Source organism: Hemitrygon akajei, chromosome 3 (genome assembly GCF_048418815.1).
Source record: "Hemitrygon akajei chromosome 3, sHemAka1.3, whole genome shotgun sequence".
Taxonomy (NCBI): domain Eukaryota; kingdom Metazoa; phylum Chordata; class Chondrichthyes; order Myliobatiformes; family Dasyatidae; genus Hemitrygon; species Hemitrygon akajei.
In genome coordinates this window covers 94,724,968-94,749,518 of record NC_133126.1, presented here as the reverse complement: position 1 = coordinate 94,749,518, position 24,551 = coordinate 94,724,968, and the positions used below count along the sequence as shown (strand labels likewise).

The 24,551-nt window shown below is 43.4% G+C and overlaps 1 protein-coding gene across 3 annotated transcripts in view; it reads left to right on the top strand.

Moving 5' to 3' along the window:
• The window catches only part of exd1 (exonuclease 3'-5' domain containing 1), a 111,291-nt gene extending 89,604 nt beyond the window's left edge, over nucleotides 1–21,687 (top strand). For 2 of the 3 annotated variants that reach the window (XM_073040380.1, XM_073040378.1), the window contains 3 exons: nucleotides 6,165–6,308; nucleotides 16,949–17,140; nucleotides 20,785–21,687. In XM_073040380.1, the coding sequence (XP_072896481.1) occupies nucleotides 6,165–6,308; nucleotides 16,949–17,140; nucleotides 20,785–21,081 (633 nt within the window). In that variant the 3' untranslated portion in view covers nucleotides 21,082–21,687. The remainder of the gene's footprint in view (nucleotides 1–6,164; nucleotides 6,309–16,948; nucleotides 17,141–20,784) is intronic. The other variant, XM_073040381.1, reaches the window with a different exon arrangement.
• Nucleotides 21,688–24,551: the final 2,864 nt, after the last annotated feature.

Below are 24,551 nucleotides of genomic sequence, written 5' to 3'. Positions count from 1 at the left end.
TTCTGCTTCATCAAATGGAGGCCGCAACTTAATTTCTCGACTAACACTAAACCCACCACCAAGGTTTGGCACTTGACTTCTTTGCTGCCATCTCTCCCTCTTGAACTCTCTGTTTTTCTGCCTCTCTAGCATCATACTGCCTCCGCTTTTCTGCTTCGACAACCTCAAGCTGTTTTAGTTGCAACTCATGCTCACACTTCAGTTTTTCTACCTGAAGCTTAAGCTCAGCCTCAGTAGGTGTACCTTCAGCAAACATTTCCAACACATCCTCTTTGAACTTTCCCTTGGATATATAATACTGTGCTATTAATGTCTGCATCTGAGCCTTCTTCATTCTAGTGGTCGCCTTAAGTTTTAACTTTTGAGCAATTCCACACAAAAGGGTACCATCTTCACGCGGTAAAGCTATCAACCCAGGCTATTAAACGCAGCGATAGCCTTCCACCGGTCACCCCTTTTCCACACTGCGAGCAAAACCCACACTTTTGTGGGCACTCAAAGCTCGTCCAATGTCTAGCTATATACTACTAAAACTCTCATGCTCTGTCTGTCTGTTAGTGACATCCAATTAGCACAAACGGTGCATTACAGCGGCACTATTTTTGGTTAAATTGACTTAAAACGCGCTAACTTACAGAATGCAGGCAAAGTTCAGAATTATATATTCGTATAAAATTGCTCATTCGCCAAAATCAACAGCCCCGCTTTCACCCGAGAGCTGATCCGCCATCATGGAAATTGGGACGTGGCACCAAGAAAAAATAATGGTCTCAAACAGATCCTTGCAGAACACCACTAGTCACCAAACTACAGGTCAAATGCCCTCACAACCACTCACTGCCTTCTGTGGGCAAAACAGTTCTAAATCCTCACAGCTAAATTTCCATGTATCCATTGCCTTATGACTTTGTAGATATAACTTCCTTGGAGAAGCTGGTCAAACACCTTACTAAAATCAAACTCATCACACTGTGACGAGATCAAAGGTCTCAGCAGCGACACCAAGCAGAGCAAAAGGGCAGGCCACGGCAGCTCTATTTCAATTCTCTCAAAGGGTACCCCAATGGGTTACCCCATTGTCTAGTTTCTTCTGTATTTCTGTCTGTGTCTTCTGTGTGTCTGTCTGAAAAGCCAGCTGACTTTGTATATATCCCAAACATGCTGAATGCCAGCTGTCCATTATATAGCTCTGCCCTTCCATCACCATAGTGACTCACAAGCTGCACAGTGCTCTCTCTCTGAATCAGTGGCACACACTCTCTCTCTCATTTTAAAGGCACAGTCCATAATGAATAAACCTTTGATCTCGTCACAGTGTGATGAGTTTTGATTTTAGTAAGGTGTTTGACCAGCTTCTCCAAGGAAGTTACATCTACAAAGTCATAAGGCAATGGATACATGGAAATTTGGCTGTGAGGATTTAGAACTGTTTTGCCCACAGAAGGCAGTGAGTGGTTGTGAGGGCATTTGACCTGTAGTTTGGTGACTAGTGGTGTTCTGCAAGGATCTGTTTGAGGACCATTATTTTTTCTGTCTTTTATAAATGACCTGGGTGCGGAAGTGAAAAGGTGAATAGGTTTGCAAGTTTGTAGATGACACAAAAATTGGTGGTGTTAAGCAGGGGTCACCAACCTTTTTTGCATCGCGGACCAGTTTAATATTGACAATATTCTTGCGGACCGAGCGAGGAGTGCGACAGCACGCGCCTGCCCTCCTTGTAGGTAGGTAGGATCTATTGGCCAACAAAAGTTTGGCTCAAGGGATGACTTTCAGTAGATTACAACGAGGTAGCTGCTCTGCTACTTACGAAACCCTGAGCCCAAATTAGGTCGTCTGCGAATATTTTAGCACCGGGTTCCCCACGAACATTTGGAGTGGTAAACAGGTTTAGAGGCGGCACCCATCTGTCCACGCTGCAGGCCAGTAGTAATGGTACTTCTCGTCGGCCGCATGAGATGGCCGGTTACCCAAGGCCAACCAGTGATCCCTGGTGCGAGGATATCACTGCGTTTAGGTGACTGATGACCTCGCGTGCATTCAAGTTCAACAGTGGGTGTGACAGAATGAGGAAAAGTGCAGGTGATTTATATCGTTTCATATCACCAAATCATATAATTTCCTCGCGACTCGGTAGAACATGCTTTGCAGCCCTGTGGTTGGGGACCACTGGTGTTAAGGGTGCTGTAGAAGGTTGTGATGGGTTACCACAGGATTATGGACAGGATGCAGAGAAGTGGCAGATGGAGTTTAATCCAGAAAAATGTCAAGTCATAAATTTTGGGAAGATTCAACTTAAAGGCAGAGCAAAAGGTTTTTGGCAGAATTCTTACCAGTTGGAAGAACAGAGGGATCTCGGGGTCCATATCCATAGATACCTCAAAACTGCTGTGGAATTTGGTAGGGTGGTTAAGAAGGCGTATTGGTTTATTATTGTCACATGTACCAAGATACAGTGAAAAGCTTGTATTACATACTGTTTTTACAGGTAAAGTCATTACATAATATGAGAATATTGAGCTATAATAAAGTAAAACAATAACAATACAGAATAAAGTGTAATAATAAAGACCATGAGACATAGGAGCTGAATTAGGCCATTCAGTCTATCAAGTCTGTTCCACCGTTATATCTTGGCTGATTTATTAGTGCCCTCAACCCCATGCCCATTATGGGCATTCTCCCCATAATCTTTGACATCTTTACTAATCAAGTGCTCATCAGCCTTCATTTTAAATATACTTGGTGACTTGGCCTCCACACGGCCATCTGTCGCAAATAATTCTACAGATTCACTACCCTCTGGCTAAAGCAATTCCTTCTCATCTCTGTTTTAATTGATAAAATGCAAAATCATAGGTAGAGTGTGAGGCCAAGAGTCCATCTTATCCTACAAGAGGTCCCAGAGCTTCTGTCTTTGAGCTGGGTGCTACATGTTTTCACATTATTAAACCAGGGATTGAGTTAAAAAGCTATGAGGTATAGTTGCAGCTCTCACCTCATTGTAGGAAGGATGTGGAAGCTTTAGCGAGGGGTCAGAGGAGATTTACCAGGATGCTACCTGAATTAGAGTGACTTATGAGGAAAAGTTGAGTGAGCTGGGGCTTTTTCTTTGGAATGAAGGAGGATGAGAAATGGTTTGATTGACATGTTATAAGATTGAGAGGCATAGATAGAGTGGAAAGCCAGTGCCTTTTTCCCAGGCCAGTACCAGAGAATTGGCCGTTGTGAGTAGAGGGAAGTTTAGGGGAGATGTCGGAATCAGGGGTTTTACACAGTGGTAGGTGTCTATACACATTGTTGGGGTGGTGATAGGGATGTTTAAGAGCCTCTTGGATAAGTACACGGAAAATGTAAGAAAAATGAAAGGTTATAGGTTGTACAGGAGGAAAGGGTAAGATTGATCATGGAGTAGGTTTATATTCTGTAGATCCATACAGTATCGTGGGCCAAAGGACCATGTGCTATACTATTTCATGTTTTCTACATTCTGTAGCAGTGAGAGAGATTCTGGATTTATCATCTCTGCATGCTTTAACCACTTCACTTTAGCAATGAATATTATACTTTGATGTTACTTAAATAAAGCTTTTGTATGCAATATAAAGGCTGATCAAATTGAGTTTCTGTGTTATTTAAGTGAACCTCCCTGGCGTTCATGCTCTTTTCATTTTGGTTCACACGATGGATACATCAACTGTGTATTGTGAATTGATACGTTGATTTATTTTGTTTATGTGTAACTTTGCTACAAGCAGAAGTCCTAGTTTGTATTTATTACTGTATCCAACAACCTACAGCAAAACACTTGACTTATTTCAAAGGAAACATTTTTCAGAATACTGATCCAGTACGTTTCCAAACAACAGCTTGTGGCGTATTGTCATTGCGTTCTCCCAGGTGAATTGCAAATCATGCATGAAGTTTAGCTCCATTATTGATTCAAGGTATTCTACAGAAAGGATCTTTCATCCAATGGTTTATTTTCTTTCAATTTTCCATCCTTATCAAAGTAACAACTGAAATTGTCAAGAAAAACAGTGAGATATTACTGCACCATTTATTTAGTTTCTCTTTTTTCCTGATGCCATGCTACTAGTGTCTTCAAAGTATTGGGAATCTAACAACTTCTTTAATTTTTCAATTCAGTTACCACCATGCTAGCAACTATTAATTTAGTATCATTTCGGTTTTGAAACAAATCAATGCCTATTTCTCGTGACTTAAGGTTCAGTTCATTTAAAATGTCAGCTGAATGTGACAACTTTATTAATCAGTTGTGCTTTAAAACAGCTGCCAAGTTAGACTCTCTGGGGAAAAAGGTGATTCATTTGTCCTTCTAAGCTTCCTGCCCAGAGTGGTTACTGTTGTTTGTGAAAAATATGAAATAATCATTCTCTGATATTTTCTGAATACAAAACTTTTGTTTTAGTGAGCTTATATTTTTTAATGATATTCATTACTACTATCTGCAGTGCTTCCGTAAGATCAAGGGGAATGGCCAGCATTACAGAAAGTTGTATCAAAAGCTCATCGCCATCCAGGATTAAAAGAAAAGCCAACTTAATTGATATTTCATCTATCACCCTCAGTGTTCATTTCCTCCAGCACTGGGGCACAGTGACTGCAGTATGTACCAAGTACAAAATGTATTGCATTCACACACCCAGGCTACTCCAACAGCAGTTCCCACTCTACCTCTAAGACCCATGTGTACATTAGGACACCACCACCTGTATGTTCTCCTCCAAATTGCTCATCATCCTGTGGAGTTGGTCCTTCATTGCCATTGATCTTTAATTCTGGAACACCATCCCACAGCACCCTAAAGGACTTCAGTGGTTCAAAACGAAGTGGCTCAGTGCCAGCTTTTCATGGGCAATTAGGGAAGGAGACTAAATGCTTTCCAACACGTACAAACAAGCTGGAGGAACTCAGCAGGTCGGACAGCATCCGTGGAAACAAGCAGTCAACATTTTGGGCTGAGACCCTTCGTCAGGACATGCTTTCCAAGCCAGCAGCACCCAGATCCTGAAACAAATGAGTAGATAAATTTTTAAAATCAACTTTAATATGAACACCAGATTATATGTGTGATAAAGGACTTTGTTTTCTTTCCTTTTGAATTGTCTTGTAACATTGTGAAATGTTTATTGGCTGATGTCCATTTTGTTCTTTCCTTTCTATTGTTGGAATTCAACCATTAAGGGGTTTTTGATTCCAGTCCCAGAAACAATCAAAAACTGAAAACAAAATTACACTGAGCTTGATTCATCCAGATTCAGTCTCATCAGTGCAGTTTCTGAAGATTTGTGACCTATTGGGTTAAGTAAAAATGTTGGTGTTTATATGGAGCATTGAGCAAATTTATAATCTCACAAGTGAAATGTTGGGTAATCAGCACCGCAACAGACACCTGATTTTTCAGGAAAGGAACCAAACAGGAAGTAAAAGGTTGTTATATTTTGGGAAACACCAAAAAAAATGGGTGAGACAGGAACAATGAATTTATTGTCTTGCAGACAACTGGGCATGAGCAAGATATTTGAATAGAAAAGAATGATGTATCCAGGTGGAGATTCATGCACACAGGAAAGTGAAAAGTAAGGACAACTGTGGGGGAAAGACAGCTTGCTAATTTAGATTTTAAATTATAATCTTGAGGGGTGACATTACAAGAGAATCATGTTTTGTTTTTTTCACCTGTGCCTCACTACAGCACTATGATCTGATAAAATGTCTACAACTCAAAAGCCAGAAGTTAAGGACTTAAGGAATGGGGAAAGACTGAGGTATATGAAATGGGTAGAATACACAAGAGGTCCTGTTGACCACTGTGAACCTCTGCTGATGCGAGAAATTATAAATGAGGTGTTTTAAGATATACTTAACCACATTTCTTTAGTGATTAGTAAGCTTTATGGTTCACAACTCCAGAAATAACATAGTTATTTCCTTTGTGTACACTCTTGCCTCAGCTGACATGGATTGAGTGAGTTGAGCTATGTGGATTTTGAGACATAACTTTTTAACCTACCCTTTCCTTGCTGATCCACCTCCAAATGAGTTTAGAGGATTTTGTGCCAGTTCTGACTAGTGATTAGTTATTTGGTGTACCTTTTAGCTATACTGAATTTAAAATAATGGATTTCTTTCATAATATGCAGGTTGCTGATGTTCTGCAGTTCTCCACAGAGACAGGAGGCCTTCTTCCCAGCTGTGTCAGTACTTTGGAAGAATGTCTGGTCTGTCATCTTGGCCTCCCTCCACCAAAAATCCAGTTCTTGCAGCACAGTGCAGCTGTTCTCAAGGTACATGGCAGTAATCAGAATAAACTGCTCAATGCTGTCAAAAAACATCACTCCATACCATGAAGTGTGGGGAATGTTGACAAGTGGTGTTGAAGGTATATCTAAGTACAAAGTGGATGATAATTGGACATTTTAAGGAAATTTAATCAAAAATCAAAATATTGCAGGTAATTCAGAATAAAAATGCATGAAAGATTTATGACTAATGATCTTTCCTCAGAACTCATTTTCTCCATAACTGATGCTTGATATCCTAAGGTTTTCCAGCATCCTCTTATCATTAAATATAGTATGTTTTATTCTAAAATCTGTCATTTTGATTTAGGTATGTTTTATTCTCATAATAATGGGTGACAGAGTAGCATACTGGTTATCGTAACACTATTTCAGCACCAGCAACCTGGGTTCAATTCCTGTCACTTATTCTTCCCATAACCATGTTTGTACATTTTCCCTGTGACCGTGTGGATGTCCTCCTGTTTCCTCCCACATGCCAAAGACTTGTGGGTTGATAGGTTAATTGGTCACATGGGTGTAATTGAGTGGTCCATGTTACCATGGTGCAACTCTGACACAGGCAATCATTAACACTACCTAAACAAAATGTGTAGCTAGTTTTATATAGGGTTAAAACCCCTCAAGAATCAAGACTCAAGTAGTATTCAGACATTGAAATTTAGCCAAGTTTTCTATCTCAAGCTCCTCGAGTCCCATTTGCTGGAGTCCATAGATGACAGTGGGGAGTTAAATCTATAAAATGGAAATATAAACAGGAAAATACTGTTTATAATTCTGTAGGTTAGTGTCTGTGGAAAGAGAAGCAGAGTTGATGTTTCAAATCAAAGATTCTTAATTAAACTGATTTTTGATCTGAAATGCTCACATTTCTCTAAGCACAAATGGTTATAATGTGTTGAATGTGGCCAGCATTTTCTTTTGCTTGTGTTACATATGAGAGAGAAAACATTGTAGTTTCCAATTTCCAGAGAAGGTCTGGCAAGGAGAAAAATATCACTGATAAGGTGAGATCAGGACAAATGATATAAGCTTTCTCTCAGTGGGTTAACTGTGGCAGTTGGAGACAAAGTGAACAAGCGCAATGAAATGAGGGCAATTCAAGTGAAAACACAAAACAAAGGAACTAACACCTTCCAAAATGCAGAGTTGTGGGACACGTCCAGCAGGTCAGGTTCTGCTAACGAAAGGCAACACTGAGCCAAAATTGGAGATGGATAAGTTGTAGCAGAAATGGTCTGTTCTGATACAGACAAAATGTATTGATAGTTGAGTCTAGAAAGCTGCACCATGTCTAGATGGAAGAGCAAGTGTTCTTTGAGTGACAATTGGGTATTTTTTGGCAGCACAGTTGAATTGGCGCAGGAGGCTTCACAATGGTACAGGAGCAAGAGATTTGAAAAAGAAGCTTTTGTGGGATTTTGGCTCTTTTCAGTGGTGCAGTTGCAATTCATTAGCAAGGACAGAGCGGCCTTTGCTGGAGTAAAGTGGAGAGTGTTAGTGTTAGACTGGGGAGGCTTTGACTTGTCAGACTTCAGCGAGAAAAGGCTGGGGCGAGGTGTTCTTCATTCTTTGTCTGTTAGTACATAGAGCAGCGAGAATGGCTCCAGGGGCTGTGTTATGTTCTTTGAGTGAGATGTGGGAATTCTGGGAGACCTCCAGTCTCCCTGATAAACACATCTACATAAGATGCACTGAGTTGCAGTTCCTCAGAGAAAATGTAAAGTAATGGGAGCTGCAGTTTGAACACCTTTAGTCCATACAGGAAACTGAGGAGGTGATAGATAGGAGCTACAGAAGGTTAGTCATCCGTAAGTTCCAAGAGGCAGGTAACTGGGTGACTTTCAGGAGAAAGCAGGGAAATGGGCAGCCAGTACAGAGTACTCCTATGGCTGTTCCCCTCAATACTATAGTGTTTTCAATACTATTGAGAGGGATAACCTATCGGGGGTGGGGGGTGAAGAGCACAATGACCAGATCTGGGGCACTGTCTGGAGGTTTGCCTCAGAAGGAATGGGGGAGAAGAGGACTGCAGTAGTGATAGGGATTCCATTATTAGAGTGTAGACACGATAGAGACACCCAGATGGTATGTTGTCTCCCAGGTGCCAGGGACAGGGATGTGTTCAATGGAGAGGGAGCAGCCAGAGGTCTTGATATATATGGGCACCAGTGATATGGGTAGGAAAAGTGAGGAGGTCCTGAAGAGAGAATTTAGGGAGCTGGGTAGAAAGCTGAAAAGCAGGACTTCCAGGGTTGCAATCTCTGGATTGCAACCTGTGCCACAGGCCGTTGAGGGTAAGAATAGGATGTTTTGGTAGCTGAATGCGTGGCTGAGAAACTGGTGCAGGGGGTAGGGGTTCAGATTCCTGGATCATTGGGATCTCTTCTGGGGAAGGTTTGACCTGTACAAATGGAATGGATTACACCTGAATTCAAGGGGGGACCAATATCCTTGCAGGCTGTTTTGCTAGAACTAATGGGGACAGTTTAAACTAATTTGGCAGGGAGATGGGAACTGGAGTGATAGGGCTGTTGGTTTACATGCAGAGGCAGTGTGTATGAGACTGTCAGGAAAGACAGGCAGATGATAGGGCAAAATTGCGGACTGTGGGATGAGTTGCAGTGTAAAAGGGTGACAGTTACAGGATTGAAGGTGCTAGATTTGAATGCACACAGACAGAATAAGGTAGATGATCTTGCAGCACAGAGATTGACAGGTCTGACGTCATGGACATCACTGATTCGTGACTGAAAGAAGTTAATAGCTCGAAGCGTAACATCCAAAGATACGCATTGTATCAAAAGGACGGGCAGGTAGGCAGAGAGAGTGGCATGGCTCTGTTCATGAAAAATGAAATCAAATCCTTAGAGTAACATAGGATTGGAAGATGTAGAATCCTTGTAGGTGGAGATAAGAATTCTGCAAGGGTAAAAAGGCCCTGATGGGAGTTGTATACAGGCGCCCGAACAGTAGCCAGGATGTGATCTACAAGTTACAGCATGAGATAGAAAAGACATGCCAAAAGGGCAATGTTACAATAGTCATGGGGGATTTCAATATGCAGGTAGTTTGGGAAAATCAGGTTGGTTCTGGAAACCAAGAGAGTTTGTAGAAAGTTCAAAGGTACAATTTAATGTCAGAGAAATGTATAAAATATACATCCTGAAATGCTTTTTCTTCACAACCATCCACAAAATCAGAGGAGTACCCCAAAGAATGAACGACAGTTAAATGTTAGAACCCCAAAGTCCCCCCAGCTCCCACGCATAACAGCAGCAAGCAACAATCCCCCCTCCCCCCACGAACAAAAAAAAAGCATCAGCACCATCACCGAGCCCTCGAGCATGAGCAAAGCAACAGCAAAGACACAGACTTGCAGCTACCCCAAAGACTTCGCGTTTCACCCAGTATTCGACATACCACAGATTCTCTCTCCCCCTAATAAGGAAGGAAGAGGTGTCTCCATTTTCCCAGTGAGCGGGGAGACATAACAAAACAAATCACTGGTTTACGATGTTAAAAGTCCACCATGTCGCTTTTTCGAGTTCCTGTACCCAAAAAACTGGGCACACAACTGCTGTTATTTGGAATCTCCCGACAACACACAGGTCTCCAGTCGTGACACTGACCCCCAATCCGTCCATCTCCAGGGCTTCAAGATCCCAGGCTTCCAAATCTGAGCTGTACCCTTACGCCAAGCCTTTGGCATGCCGAACAACAATGGTCAGTTGTGAAACCCCAAAAGTTGGTCCCATTCCTGCAAAGAACAGTAATCAGCATGTAACTGCAGGTCAGGGTCTTCAAAAGAACCCTGAAAGGGAAAAGTAGAGATATTAAAGATGGAAATAGAGCTGTTTCCGAAGATGCAAGCAAAGGAGTCGCAGTTAGGCGCCATTAACCCTCCTAAGTTCCGCCCTGCAAGATGGTTTTTTAGAGCTGGTTATGGTTGAGCCCACTAGGGGATCAGTTATTCTGGATTGGGTGTTGTGTAATTAACAGGATTTGATTAGGGAGCTTAAGGTAAAGGAACCGCAAGAATACAGTATTCATAATGTGGCATTCATCCTGCAATTTGAGAGGGAGACGTTAAAAGATATATCAGTATTATAGTGGAGTTTAAGTGAATTACAGAGGCATGAGAGGAGAACTGGCAAAAATTGATGGAAGAGGATCCTAGAAGGGATGACAGCAGAGCAACAATGGCTGAAGTTTCTGGGAGCAGTTCGGAAAGTGTAGAATAATGCAAACATGGCTGTCAAGGGAAGTCAAAGCCAACATTTAAGTAAAAGAGAGGGCATATAGTAGTGCAAAAATTAGTGGGAACTTAGAGGATTGACAAACTTATAAAAACCAACAGAAGGCAACTAAAAAATACATAAAGAGGAAAGAGATTAAATTTGAAGGTAAGCTGGCCAAAAATATCAAAAGGATACCAGAAGTTCTTTTAGATACAGTATATAAGAGTGGAAAAAGAAGCAAGAGTAGACATTGGACTGCTGGAGAAGTAATGGGGGGACAAGGAAATGGTAGGCAAACTGAATAAGTATTTTGCATCAGTCTTAACTGGGGAAGACACTGGCAGTATGCCAGCAGTTCCAACAGTGTCAGGGCAGAAGTGAATATAGTTACAATTACTAGTGAGAGGGTGCTTGGGAAATGGAAAGATCTGAAGGTACATACATGACCTAGACCAGACGGATTACACCCCAGAATTCTGAAAGAGGTGAAGTGGCTGAAGAAATTGTGAAAGCATTAGTGATGATCTTTCAAGAATCAATAGATTCTGGCATGATACCAGATGACAAAATTTGGAAATGTCACTCCACTCTTCAAGAAGGGAGGAAGGTGGAAGAAAGGAAATTATAGGCCAGTTAGCTTGGCCTTAGTGGTTGGAAAGATGTTGGAGTCGATTGTTAAGTGTGTGGGTTCGAGGTACTTGGAAGCACATGATAAAATAGGCCAAAGTCAGCTTGGTCTTCTCTAGGGCAAATCTTACCTGACAAATCTGTTAGAATTCTTTGAAGGAATAACAAGCAGAATAGACAAAGGAGGATTGGTGGATGTTGTGTACTTGGATTTTCAGAAGGGCTTTGACAAGATGCTGCACATAAGGTTGCATAACAAGGTAAGAGCCCATGGGGTATTTCAGAAAAGATACCAGCATGCATAGAGGATTGGCTGGTTAGTAGGAGGCAAAGGATGGGGGTAAAGGGAGCCTCCTCTGTTGCTGGTGACCAGTGGTGTTCTGCAGGATTCAGTGTTGGGACTGCTTTTTAAGTTGTATGTCAGTAATTTGGATGCCAAAATTGATGGTTTTGTCGCCAAGCTGCAGATGATACGAAGATAGGTGTAGGAGCAGGTAAGGTTCAGGAAGCAGGGAGGCTGCGGAAGGTAAGGAGAATCAGCAAATAAGTGTCAAATGGAATACTGTGTCGGGACGTGAATGGTCATGTGCTTTGGTGGAAGGAATAAAAGCATAGACTATTTTCTAAAAGGGGAGAAAATTCAAAAATCCTAGGTGCAAAGGGACCTAGGAATCCTTTTGCAGGATTCCCTAAAGGTTAATTTGCAGGTTGAGTTGGTGGTGCAGATGGTAAATGCAATGTTAGCATTCATTTCAGGAGGACTAGAGTATAAAAGCAAGGATGTAATATTGAGGCTTAGTTTTGAGCCCCTTATCTAAGAAAGGATATGCTGACATTGGTGAGGCTTCAGAGGAGGTTTATGAGAATGATTCTGGGAATGAAAAGGCTTATCATATGAAGAGTGTTTGATGGCTCTGGAATTTAGAAGAATGGGGTGCTGGGTGGGGGGCAATCTCATAAAAACCTATCTAACATTGAAAGACCTAGATAGAGTGGTTGTGGAAAGGATATTTCCTATGGTGGAGGGGTCTAGGACCAGAGGGCATAAACTCAGACTAGGATTAGTATGGAGATGAGAAAATAGTGTGTCTGTGGCATTAATTGCTACAGGTGGCTGTGGAAACCAAATCACTGGGTATATTTAAAACTGAGGTTGATGGGTTCTTGATTAAGGTGTGAAAGGTTATGGGAAGAAGGCAGGAGAATGACATTGAGATGGAAATGGATCAGCCATGATGAAATGGCAGATCAGACCCGGTGGGCCAAATGGCCTAATTCTGCTCTTGTTGTCTTACTATAACAGTGTAAGAGACCACAAACAGGCCAGAGTGTGTCTGATGGAGAATTAAAGTGGTAGGCAACAATGAGCTCATAGTTCCCTTGAAGACCAAACATAGCTGCTCTGTTTCACGGTCACCCAATATGCTTCTGTTCTCATAAACAAATTATTAATACCAAATGGTAGTCTGATATTACTCATTTGTTTTCTCACACTCCATACCACAAATGTGCACACGTGCACCCACAACCACTCCTTCACTCCTGACACTGCTCTCACCCTGTCTCTTCCCACTCTTGCTGAACCCCACAAGCTCTCTCCTCCCTCTCAACATAACCACAGCCTGACCTGCTCAGCATGCCCCACACAAATGCATGATGCAAAGTTTAGATTCCTTTCTTTGTGTTCAACTCTGCCCTTATTTCACAGCCATCTTCAGTGAGATCATACCACCAAACACATCTTCACCTCCCCCCCCCCCCCCCCACCACACTCTGCTTTTCACAGGGATTGCTCTCTGATTCCCTTGTCCATTAGTCCCTGCCACAAATCTCCCTCCTGACACTTGATCCTGCAAACCACATCTGTCCATTCACCTCCTACCTCACCTCCATTCAGGGCCCAAAACAGTCCTTCCAGGTGAAGCAACACTTTACCTGCAAACAAGCTGAATGAACTCAGCAGGTCAGGCAGCATCCGTTGAAACAAGCAGTCAACGTTTTGGGCCGAGACCCTTCATCAGGACTGAAGAAGGAGGGGGCAGGGGCCCTATAAAGAAGGTGGGGGGAGGGTGGAAGGTGCCAAGTGAAAAACCAATCAGGAAAGATCAAGGGGTGGGGGAGGGGATAGGCAGGAGAGGTGAAGAAGGAATGTAAGGGGAAAGCACTATGGGTAGTAGAAGAAGGCAGAATCATGGGAGAGGTGATAGGCAGCTAGAAGAGGAGGTAGAGTGAAAGAGGGATGGGGGAAGGGAGAGGGAGGGAATTACCGGAAGTTGGAGAATTCGATGTTCATACCAAGGGGCTGGAGACTACCCAGACGGTATATGAGGTGTTGCTTCTCCAACCTGAGTTTGGCCTCATCATGGCAGTAGAGGAGGCCGTGTATGGACATATCCAATATCCAAGGTGGCGGCGCGACTCAGCTTGCAGCGGCCACTCCGGAGCTGATTATCTGTTATTTGTGAAGTGGGGTGCTGTGCGCAATCATAATCGATTGAAAACAGACATGGGAGCACGGAGGAACATCTGGAAATCTCCAGGAAGACCTTCTTCATTGCTGCTGCTGTTGTGAGGTCTGGGTCTCTGCTGAGAAGAACAGGCCCCCCAGTCCTCGGGTTTGCGTTGCCGATGACTGTTGGTGGGACGTCTTAATACGCTCGGCAGAGGATGGTGCTTGGAGAAGTTGTGCCGGAGGGGATGGTCGGAGGTTCGACGGACTTGGAATCCGCCGCGGTCAGGTCGCTTTCATTGTGTGCTGTGTCTGCGAGGCTGGGTTCGACTGAGCTTTCATTGAGTGCTGTGTCTGCAAGGCTGAGTCGGGCGGTGCCATGGAAGTCCATAGCGGGGGTATTCCCTTCTGCCGCCAGCGTGGGATGACGAGTCTATCGGGACTCTGAGGACTTGTGGAAATTATGTGATGGTTTCTTTCGAACTTATAGTCTTTTAACATCTTTGGACTATTTTTACTGTGCCCATGGTCTGTTTTTTATCAATTATGCTATTGTTTGCACTGTTGTAACTATGTGGTTTTGTGCAGGTCTTGTAGCTTTAGTTTTTGGTCTTGTTTTGTCTGGTGGTTTTGGAGCTCCTTTCCGGGGAACACGCTAAGATGGTAGCGCGATATTAATACACAGCAGCCTCTCCGGACTCTGGATTGGGGATTGCCAAACATAATGTGGATTTTCTGGTGAAGTCTGTTTTGTCATATGCTTTTGTGATATCATTCTGGAGGAACGTTGTCTCATTTTATAACTGCATTGCATTTGTGGTTTCTAAATGACAATGATCTGAATCTGAATATCAGAATGGGAATGTGAAGTAGAGTTGAAGTGGGTGGCAACTGGGCGATCCATTCTGTTGTGGTGGATGGAGCAGAGGTGCTCGACGAAGCGGTCCCCCAATCTGCGTCGGGTCTCGCTGATGTAGAGGAGGCTGCACCGGGAGCAATAGATGACCCCAACAGACTCACAAGTGAAGTGTTGCCTCACCTGGAAGGACTGTTTGGGGCCTTGAATAGTGGTAAGAGAGGAGGTGTAGGGACAGGTGTAGCACTTATGCTTGCAGGAATAAGTACCAGGTGGGAGATCAATTGGGAGGGACCTACCACCCCACCAGCCTCCGGATCCAGCATATTATCCTCCGCAACTTCCACTACCTTCAACAGGACCCCACCACTAAGCACATCTTTCCTTCTCTACCCCTCTCCGCTTTTCGCAGGGATCATTCCCTCCACGACTGCCTGGTCCACATGTTCCCCCCCCCCCACAGATCTCCCACCTGGTACTTAACCCTGCAAGCTTAAGTGCTACACCTCTTCTCTTACCACCATTCAGGGCTCCAAACAGTCCATCCAGGTGAGGCAACACTTCACTTGTGAGTCTGTTGGGGTCATCTATTGCATCTGGTGTGGCCTCCTCTACATCGGCAAGACCCAACGCAGATTGGGGGACCGCTTCGTCAAGCACCTCCACTCCGTCCGCCACAACAGATAGGATCTCCCGGTTGCCACCCACTTCAACTCTGCTTCACATTCCCATTCAGATATGTCCATACAAGGCCTCCTTTACTGCCATGATGAGGCCAAACTCAGGTTGGAGGAGCAATACCTCATATACCGTCTGGGTAGTCTCCAGCCCCTTGGTATGAACATCGAATTCTCCAACTTCCAGTAATTCCCTCCCTTTCCCTTCCCCCATCCCACTTTCACTCTGCCTCCTCTTCTGCTGCCTATCACTTCTCTCATGATTCTTCCTTCTTCTACTATCCATAGTGCTTTCCCCTTACATTCCTTCTTCACCTCTCCTGCCTGTCCCCTCCCTGCTTCCCCTACCCCACCCCTTGATCTTTCCTCTGATTGGTTTTTCACCTGGCACCTTCCACCCTCCCCCCCCCCACCTTCTTTATTGGGCCCCTGCCCCCTCCTCCTTCAGTCCCGACGAGGGGTCTCGGCCTGAAATATTGACTGCTCGTTTCAACGGATGCTGCCCGACCTGCTGAGTTCATCCAGCTTGTTTGTACGTGTTGATTTAACCACAGCATCTGCAGTGTACTTTGTATTTACTTTACCTGCAAGTCTGTTGGGATCATCTGGCAGTCCTGATGTAGCCTCCTACACTGCTGAAACCTGATGTAAATTGGGGAACTGCTTCATCGAACACCTTCATTCCATCCACAACAAGTAGGACTTCCCAGTGGCCAACCATTCCAGTTTTCATTCCCATTCTGACATATCAGTCCATGGCCGCCTCTACTGCCACAATGAGACCACTCTCAGTTGGAGAAGCAGCATTTCATATTTTGTCTGGGAAGCCTCCAACCTGATGGCATGAACATTAATTTCTCTAACTTTTGGTAAATTTCTCTTTCCCTCCCCCCCCCCCCCCCCCCACTTTGGTTCCTCACTCTGGCTCCTCTTTTTGCTTCTGTTCTCCTCACTTAGCTTTCATCTCCTCTAAGGGAGCCCTTCTCCTTTGCTTTCTCCCATGGTGCACTCTCGTTTCCTATTAGATTCCTCCTCCTTCAAACCTTTACCATTTTCCTCCTTTCACCTCCCAGCTTCTCACTTCATCCCCCTTCCCCACACACCTGGCTTCATCTAGCATCTTCTAGCTTGTCCTCCTCCGCCTTATTCTGGCTTCTTCCCCCTTTCCAGTTCTGATGAGTCTCAGCCTGTAACATTGACGGGTTTGTTCGTTTCTGTAGATGCTGCTCGACCTGTTGAGTTCCTCTATCATTTTGAGTGTGTTGCATACTGTGTATTTGGGAATACCCACTTACCTCTTCCAAGACTGAGCATAAATCTGAGGGTGTATGTGAGTTCCACAAACACCCCTCCAACCGGAGAATACACACATCTCTCTGACCTGGCTGTACACATTAAAATCATAACACATATCTCTCCAACCTCAGTGCACTCCACCCTTCCACACACTTGCCTCCAATCTGAAAGTGCATCTTGCCTCTTTACTATCTTCTGTCCAATCTCTGTGCAGTCTCACCTCTCCACACTCCTCCGTTTGACTTTTGTGCACTCTCACCAGTCTGCACATACTTCCCTCTGACCTGGTTAAATTCAGGCTTTGCTGCTGAAGACAGAGCTTCCATTGGGTCAGTGCCTCCTGGTAAGTTGGGTTATGTTTGCCTATAATTGACAGCATTGTGTAAGCCAGGTTATTTCACTTTGAAGTCAATGGAACAACTCTAACAAAGTCAGTGGTTATCATCCATTTTTTATTGTCTTCTGCCTTTGGTGTTTAGGTTGATCCAAAGGTGTGGAGTTCTCGTCCACTCCCCCCACACTTGATGAAGAGTGCAGCATTAGAAGTGATGTTTCTGCTTCGACTCCGCTCTACTTTGATGGACAAGTTAATGATGGATTTCACAACTCAAGTGGACAACTACCTGAGCATGTACAGAAATATGCCCAGCATTAGTTTAGGAGGTGCTGAGGTAAGAACTGTTGGACAATCAAAAAAATGCCTCCAAGCCTCTTTTTAGTTCTACTGCTAATCTTTCTTCTAATCTCCATGACCTCCATAATCTCCATCATCATGAAGTGTTTCGAAAGGCTCGTCATGAGGCATATCAAGACCCTGCTGCCCCCCTCACTGGACCCCCTGCAGTTTGAGTACCGTCCCAACTGTTCAACAGACGACACCATTGCCATCATCCTCCACCTGGCCCTAACCCACCTGGACAAAAAAGACACACCAGACACATACTTTCGGATGCTGTTCATAGACTTCAGTTCAGCATTCAACACTATCATTCCTCAGAAACTGATTGGAAAGCTGAGCCTACTGGACCTGAACACCTCCCTCTGCAACTGGATCCTGAACTTCCTGACTGGGAGCAGCATCTCCAACACCATCACACTGAGCACGGTGGACCCCCCCAGTGCTCAGTCCACTGCTGTTCACTCTGCTGACCTACCACTGTGCTGCAACACACAGCTCAAACCACATCATCAAGTTCGCCGATGACACGACTGTGGTGGGTCTCATCAGCAAGAACGACGAGTCAGCATACCGAGGAGGTGCAGCGGCTAACGGACTGGTGCAGAGCCAACAACCTGTCTCTGAATGTGAACAAAACAAAAGAGATGGTTGTTGACTTCAGGAGGGCAGGGATCGACCACTTCCCGCTCAATATCGACAGCTCCTCGGTAGAGATCGTAAAGAGCACCAAATTTCTTGGTGTTCACCTGACAGAGAATCTCACCTGGTCCCTTAACACCAGCTCCATAGCAAAGAAAGCCCAGCAGCTTCTCTACTTTTTGCGAAGGCTGAGGAAAGTCCATCTCCCACTCCCCATCCTCATCACATTCTACAGGGGTTGTATTGAGAGCATCCTGAGCAGCTGCATCACTGCCTGGTTCGGAAATTGCACCATCTCGGATTGTAAGACCCTGCAGCAGATAGTGAGGTCAGCTGAGAAGATCATCTCTCTTCCCGCCATCACAGACATTTACACTACACACTGCATCCATAAAGCAAACAGCATTATGAAGGACCCCACGCACCCCTCATACAAACTCTTCTCCCTCCTGCCATCTGGGAAAAGGCACTGAAGCATTCGGGCTCTCACGACCAGACTATGTAACAGTTTCTTCCCCCAAGCTATCAGACTCCTCAATACCCAGAGCCTGGACTGACACCTTACTGCCCTACTGTCCCGTTTGTTATTTATTGTAATGCCTACACTGTTTTGTGCACTTTATGCAGTCCTGGGTAGGTCTGTAGTCTAGTGTAGTTGTTTTTTTCCTCTCTGTGTTGTTTTTTACGTAGTTCAATCTAGTTTGTTATGTAACACCATGGTCCTGAAAAATGTCTCATTTTTGCTATGTACTGTACATAGCAGTTATGGTCGAAATGACAATAAAAGTGACTTGACTTGATGACATGCTCAAGACCAACTAGCTGGGAGTGCTTAAGCAGATCAAAAACTTTTCATATGGCTGCTGCCTTAGGCAAATCCTTCCTACTCATCACTAAATGTGAGATTGTGGAAGGTGTGGGGATTGGTTTGATGTTGAAACTACACAGTAGAAGAAATGATGTTACAGCTGCTTACTTGCAAAGTCCTTGGAATTTCTGAAAGCCAAACACTTTGATGGAGGAGTAGTCTGTTAAGGACTGTAACTTGTACTTCTCTCTACAAAAATTGTGCCTGATTTGCTGAAGTATGCAATTCTGAAATCTTACTAGTCTGTACTTGCTGCAAATGGACCAATTCCTTACAAAGTCTTTAGCACTGAGTATAAGAAAACTGCATTTAGTATTAGATACAGCTGTACACCTCATTAATGCAAATATCTAATCAGCCAATTGCAGCAGCAGTTCAATACATAAAGCCATGCAGATATGGTCAAGAGGTTCAGTTGTTGTTCAGACCAAATATCAGAATTGGGAAGAAATGTGGTCCAAGTGACTATGACCATTGAATGATTGTTGATCCCAGATGGGGTGGCTTGAATATCTCAGAAACTGCTGATCTCCTGTTATTTTCTGTAGCCAACAGCCTTTAGAGCAGTGGTTCCCAACTTTTTCTCTGCCATGGGCCAATACCATTAAGCAAGAGGTCTGTGGACCCCAGGTTGGGAACCCCAGCTCCAGAGTTTGCAGAAAGTGGCACGACAAACAAAAAAAACTTTGAGAGCGGAAATGCCTTGTTAATGAGAGAAATCAGAGGAAAATAGCCAGACAGGAAGGTGACAGAAACTCCAAGTAATTGTACATTACAACAGTTGTGTGCAGAAGAACATCTCTGAACACACATGTCGAGCTTTAAAGTGGTTGAGCTACAGCAGCAGAAGGCCATATCAGGTTGCACACCTCTGACCACTTTGAGGTGCATTCCTGTACCTCATAAAGTGGCCATAGTGTATATCCTCTGCAATGGCAAAGCAGATTTGGCAGCACCGTGTTGCTATCACTGCCGAGCCCATTAGATGAAACCCACCTTGAAGTTCTCATGCATGAGTCAATTGAATGGCTCCATCCCTGTGTGATGGCTACTCGGGGCAGCTATTGTAGACTCCTGCTCATAATGACAAATATATGTACTGATGCCACTCGATTTACGCAAGGGTAGCATGCAGCATGTGGCTGCGATATCGTTTATGCAGTGTCTTTCTGGACAGAAGGTCTGGAAATGGCTTGAGCTCCATTCAAAACAGTGGTTTCAGAATTAAAGGAAGCTCAATGTTTTCCTTGGCACATCTCCCTTCACCTTAAATTCCTCTCACTTCCCCACCCCCCAACTATTTTCAGAGGTAGAGTAGGCCATAATCCTGTATCACTGAAGAGCAAAACACACTCTGGCTGTTTTTACAAATCCTAAGTCTCATTAAACTCAACTTTTTAAAATCTAATTGAAAACTGTAGGTTTGAACAGAATAGTTTTTCAACACATCTATTGAGTCTGACATTTAAAATAGGAAATGCTAGAAATCCTTAGGTCAAGCAGCATCAATGGAGACTGAAATTAACATTTCAGGTTGATGAACTGTCAACACGTTTTATTGTTAATATAGTCTAGGCTTTTACTTTTCATTTCGAGTCTACTGTTTTTTTTTAAAAAGGCAATGTTTAAGATGCATTTAAACAGGCAAGGAATGGAGGGGATACAGATCATGTTCATGAAGATGAGCTTAGTTTAAATTGGTATCATGGGCAGCACAGACATTGTGGGCCTAAAAGTCTGATCCTGTGCTCTGTATGTATGTTCTATATAACAAATACACTGTTGCCATCGTACAATTCATTTCATGGTTTCTTGCGATCTACGTTTGGTAGGCTGTCTAAATGACTTGAAAGCAATACTGTGTTAATGAGAAGCAGGAAACGCACTCAGCATGAGTGATAAGTAGTGGTCGTCCCAGTTCTGATGATTACCCTGAGTACCTCACAATATTCTGGTCTACCAGATTTGTCCTTGTTCATTTTATGAACCTCAGAATATTGTGTTCATTTAAAGTTATGTTGTGATTCTTCTATTTTTGATGGATATAATCTGGATGTTTAAAGGCAGTTTGCTTGGGTTTTTATTTTTCCACTATGCATGGGTAACAGTTATCTGTTTGTTTTTACCAGACCACCTCTTTGGAACTTCCTTATGAACTGAAGGAATTAGCACTTATTCAAAGATTAAGAAGGGAAGATGCTCTAAAAATCTACAAAACTGATGAGAATGGCTGCCTTGTGAGACCTTGCCCTCAATTTAAGAATAAATCCAAGGTGGAGGGTAGAATAATAAACATAGATGACATTCCAGAGCTTGGAATGTCCAAGGCACCAAAGGAAGATGTAAGTGAAATGCAGAATGAGGAGATTCCATTGCTTGAGCCTATTCCCAGTTGTGGTGGAAACATTTGTTGTCCCCTGGAATGAGTCAATCTTTCAACAGCCAAACCTTGAGGAAAAGTAGTACCCAACTTTGTGTAGGTGAACTTACTGGGATGCTGTGGCAAGAAGCCAGTTATATTTCAGCTTGCTTCTCAAGATCTTCAGACTAGATCAATATGAAGATATTATGTTTCAAATTCTTATCAAAATCCAGTTCAAGGCGATTCCTTGAGAAGCTGCAATGGGCCATACTGGCCAGAACCTGTTTCTGTTTATAGCTTATTTGGGTAGCCACGTGCTATGTTGTACCTGGAGTGAGGGTCATGAATTTCATTTGCACAATGAGCTCACAGTTGGCTTACACTTCAGGAATAGAAGTGCTGAGGGAACACTACCAATCTTGTGCTTCATTCAAACAAACAAAAAGTTAATTTTGGGAAAGATCCCAATGTGATCCAGCAGTACATTTTTCATGAATGCAGTGAAGATATGTTCTTAGGCTTCACCATGTCATCTCATGTGATCTTTAGTGCTCTCAGTTTTGTATATTGAAGTCACTTACTATTGTTAATAAAAAGCTGTGGTGGTGTGAATGTTCTCAGATCTTAAATAAATAACTTTAAAAATAAAACAGCTATAATATTGATTAACTGAAGTGAAGTTTTCTTCTTGAAAGTTCTGCTGTACCGTGCCTCAAGAGTGTTGAAAGCTACAATGGCTTCAAAATACATGAAAATTGTTCACCTGACATCAAACAGCTGTGGCTAATGAACGGAGTACATAGAATAGTATAGCACAGGAACAGGCTCTTTGGGCCACAATGTTGTGCCAAGACAGCTAAAAAGCAAATCAGAACTACCCAAACATCCATATACCTGTACAAACATCTCTAAAGGCCTCTAATGTATCTGCCTCTAACACCCTACCAGGTAATGCAGTCCAGCCATCCAGCATTCTGAGTTTTTAAAAAAAACTTGTGCCTCCCTCTTTTGCCTTCAATGCATGGCATCTGGTATTAGACATTTCATCCCTGGGAAACATACTCCCCGTCTACTGTATCTATGCCTTTCATAATATTATAAACTAAAGCTCTATCAGATCTTCCCTCAGCCTCTGCTATGCCAGAGAAAACAGCCAAGGTTTATCCAGTCTCTCATGGTAGCACATGTCCTCTAAGACAGGCAGCATCCTGGTACCCCATCTTCTGCACACTCTCCAAAGCCTCACATCCTTGTAGTGGGGCGACTAGAACCATATGCAAAACTCCAGATGTGGTCTGACCAGCATTATATGAAGTTGCAATATAGTGTCTGACTTTTGAACTCAATGCCTTGACTAATAAAGGCAAGCATTCCATAAACCGCCTTAACCACCTTATCAACCTGTGTGGCCATTTTCAAGGAGCTATGAACCTGATCCTGTTTCAGATCTTGCCCCTTAACAGTGTACTGTCTCATTGCATTTGCTCTACTGAGGTGCCATACCTCACATTTATCTAGGTTAAACTATCTGCCATTTCTCCACCCATATCTGCAACTGATCTTTATCATGCAATATTCTTTGCCAATCTTCTACACTCCACAACTCCAATCTTGGTATCATCCACAAACTTACTAAACCCACACATCTACATTTTCATCCAGGTCATTTATATATATCACAAACAGCAGAGGTCCCAGCACAGATCCCTGCACACCACCACCAATTACAGACCTCCATCTTGAATAAGTCCCTTCAACCACTACCCTCTCTCATCAATGCACAAGTCAGTTCTGAATCCAAACAGCAAATTCACCACAGACCCCATGCATCTTATTCTTTTGGAATAACCTCCCATGAGGGACTTTGTCAAATGCTTTAATAAAATCCATATAGACAGCATCCACTGCCCTACCTTCTTCAACAGTACATTTAATGTCAGAGAAATGTATACAATATACATTCTGAACCCTTTCTCTTCGCAACCATCCACAAAAACCAGACTACCCCAAAGAATGATAGTTAAATGTTAGAACTCCAAAGGCCCCCCGCCACCCAAGCAGCAGCAGCAATGCAGTAATTTCACCCCCCCCCCCCACCAGCAAAAAAAAAAAGCATCGGTGCCCCCCCAACCGAGCACTCAAGCATGCAACAAAGCATCAATAAAGACACAGACTTGAAGTACCCCAAAGACTATTTGTTCACCTGGTAATTTTGTGTGTGTGTGTCTCTCTCTCTCTCTCTCCCTCAAGAGGTGTCCCCGTTTCATAGCAAGAGGGCAGACATAACAATACTCGCTGATTTACAATGTTCAAAGTCTATTGCGTTACTTTTTCTAAGCTCTGTGCCCAAAGAACTTTAGTCTCTGGGCACACAGCTAGCAGCCAGCTCGCTGCTTTCGATCTTCCGTGTACTCCTATGACACACCAGTTTCCTGCAGAGGCACCAACCTAGAGTCCACCCACCTCCAGAGCCATGAGATCCGGGAACCCTGAAGTCTTTGAGGCCACATCCTTTATGTATTGAATAGTGGACAATCGTGCGACCCAAGAGGGGGTCCCATTCCCACAAAGAACCAAAGTCAGCATGCAACTCCAGGTCAAGGTCTTCAAAAGAACCCTGAAAGGGAAAGATAGAGATAGTAAAGATAAAAATAGAGCTGTTTCTGAGATGCAAGCAAAGGAGTTGCCATTAGTCTCTCATCACCTTGTCAAAAATCTCAAATCAAGTTGGTAATACACAACCTGACCAGCATGAAGCCATGCTGGTTCTCCCTAATTAGGCCATAGTTTTTCAAATGTTCATATATCCTATCCCTAAGAATTTTCTCCAGCAAATTCCCTACAACTGACATAAGACTCACCAGTCTATAGTTTGCAGGATTTACCCTTGTTTCCTTCTTCTCTAGAGGTACAACATTAACTACTTGCCAGTCCTCTTGGACCTTGCCTGTGGTCTTATCCACCTTGTGAAGGACCAGGGTAAGCATAAAACTGGGAGAGCAGGTAAAAGTTAAAAAAAAAAATTAGGGGTTTATATTTACCCAAAATATTTACAAACTCAACAGAACTGTTCTGGAGTCCAAACTTGAATCAGCTAAGCAGAACAGAACTTGGATACAACAACATAATAAATACTCCTCAAACCAAGTGACACCACTCATCTCCTGACTGCAGGTTTATATTCGATGCTGGCCAGTCCATAGTAAATTGCAGGAGAGAGAAAACATTCCTCTCCTTAAAAAGATATGACATAAATGAAGCAGCTCCAGAGAACACACCTTTGGCTGTAGCAGAATGGCACAGTCCAATTATCCAGCCCCATCTACTTAGGCTGGTGTAATTCAACAGCTCAGTCATTTGCCAGATTATCAGGAGGATGGTTGGCTACAGGACACTTTAATGTGCCTGGTTGATGGTGTGGCTGGTAATTGCAGCCATCACACACCTTAACACTTATTAGGAGGCCCAACACTTACTCCTCCTCAACCTCTAAATGCCCTGACATTAATACACTCACCACTGATCTTCTGGTCC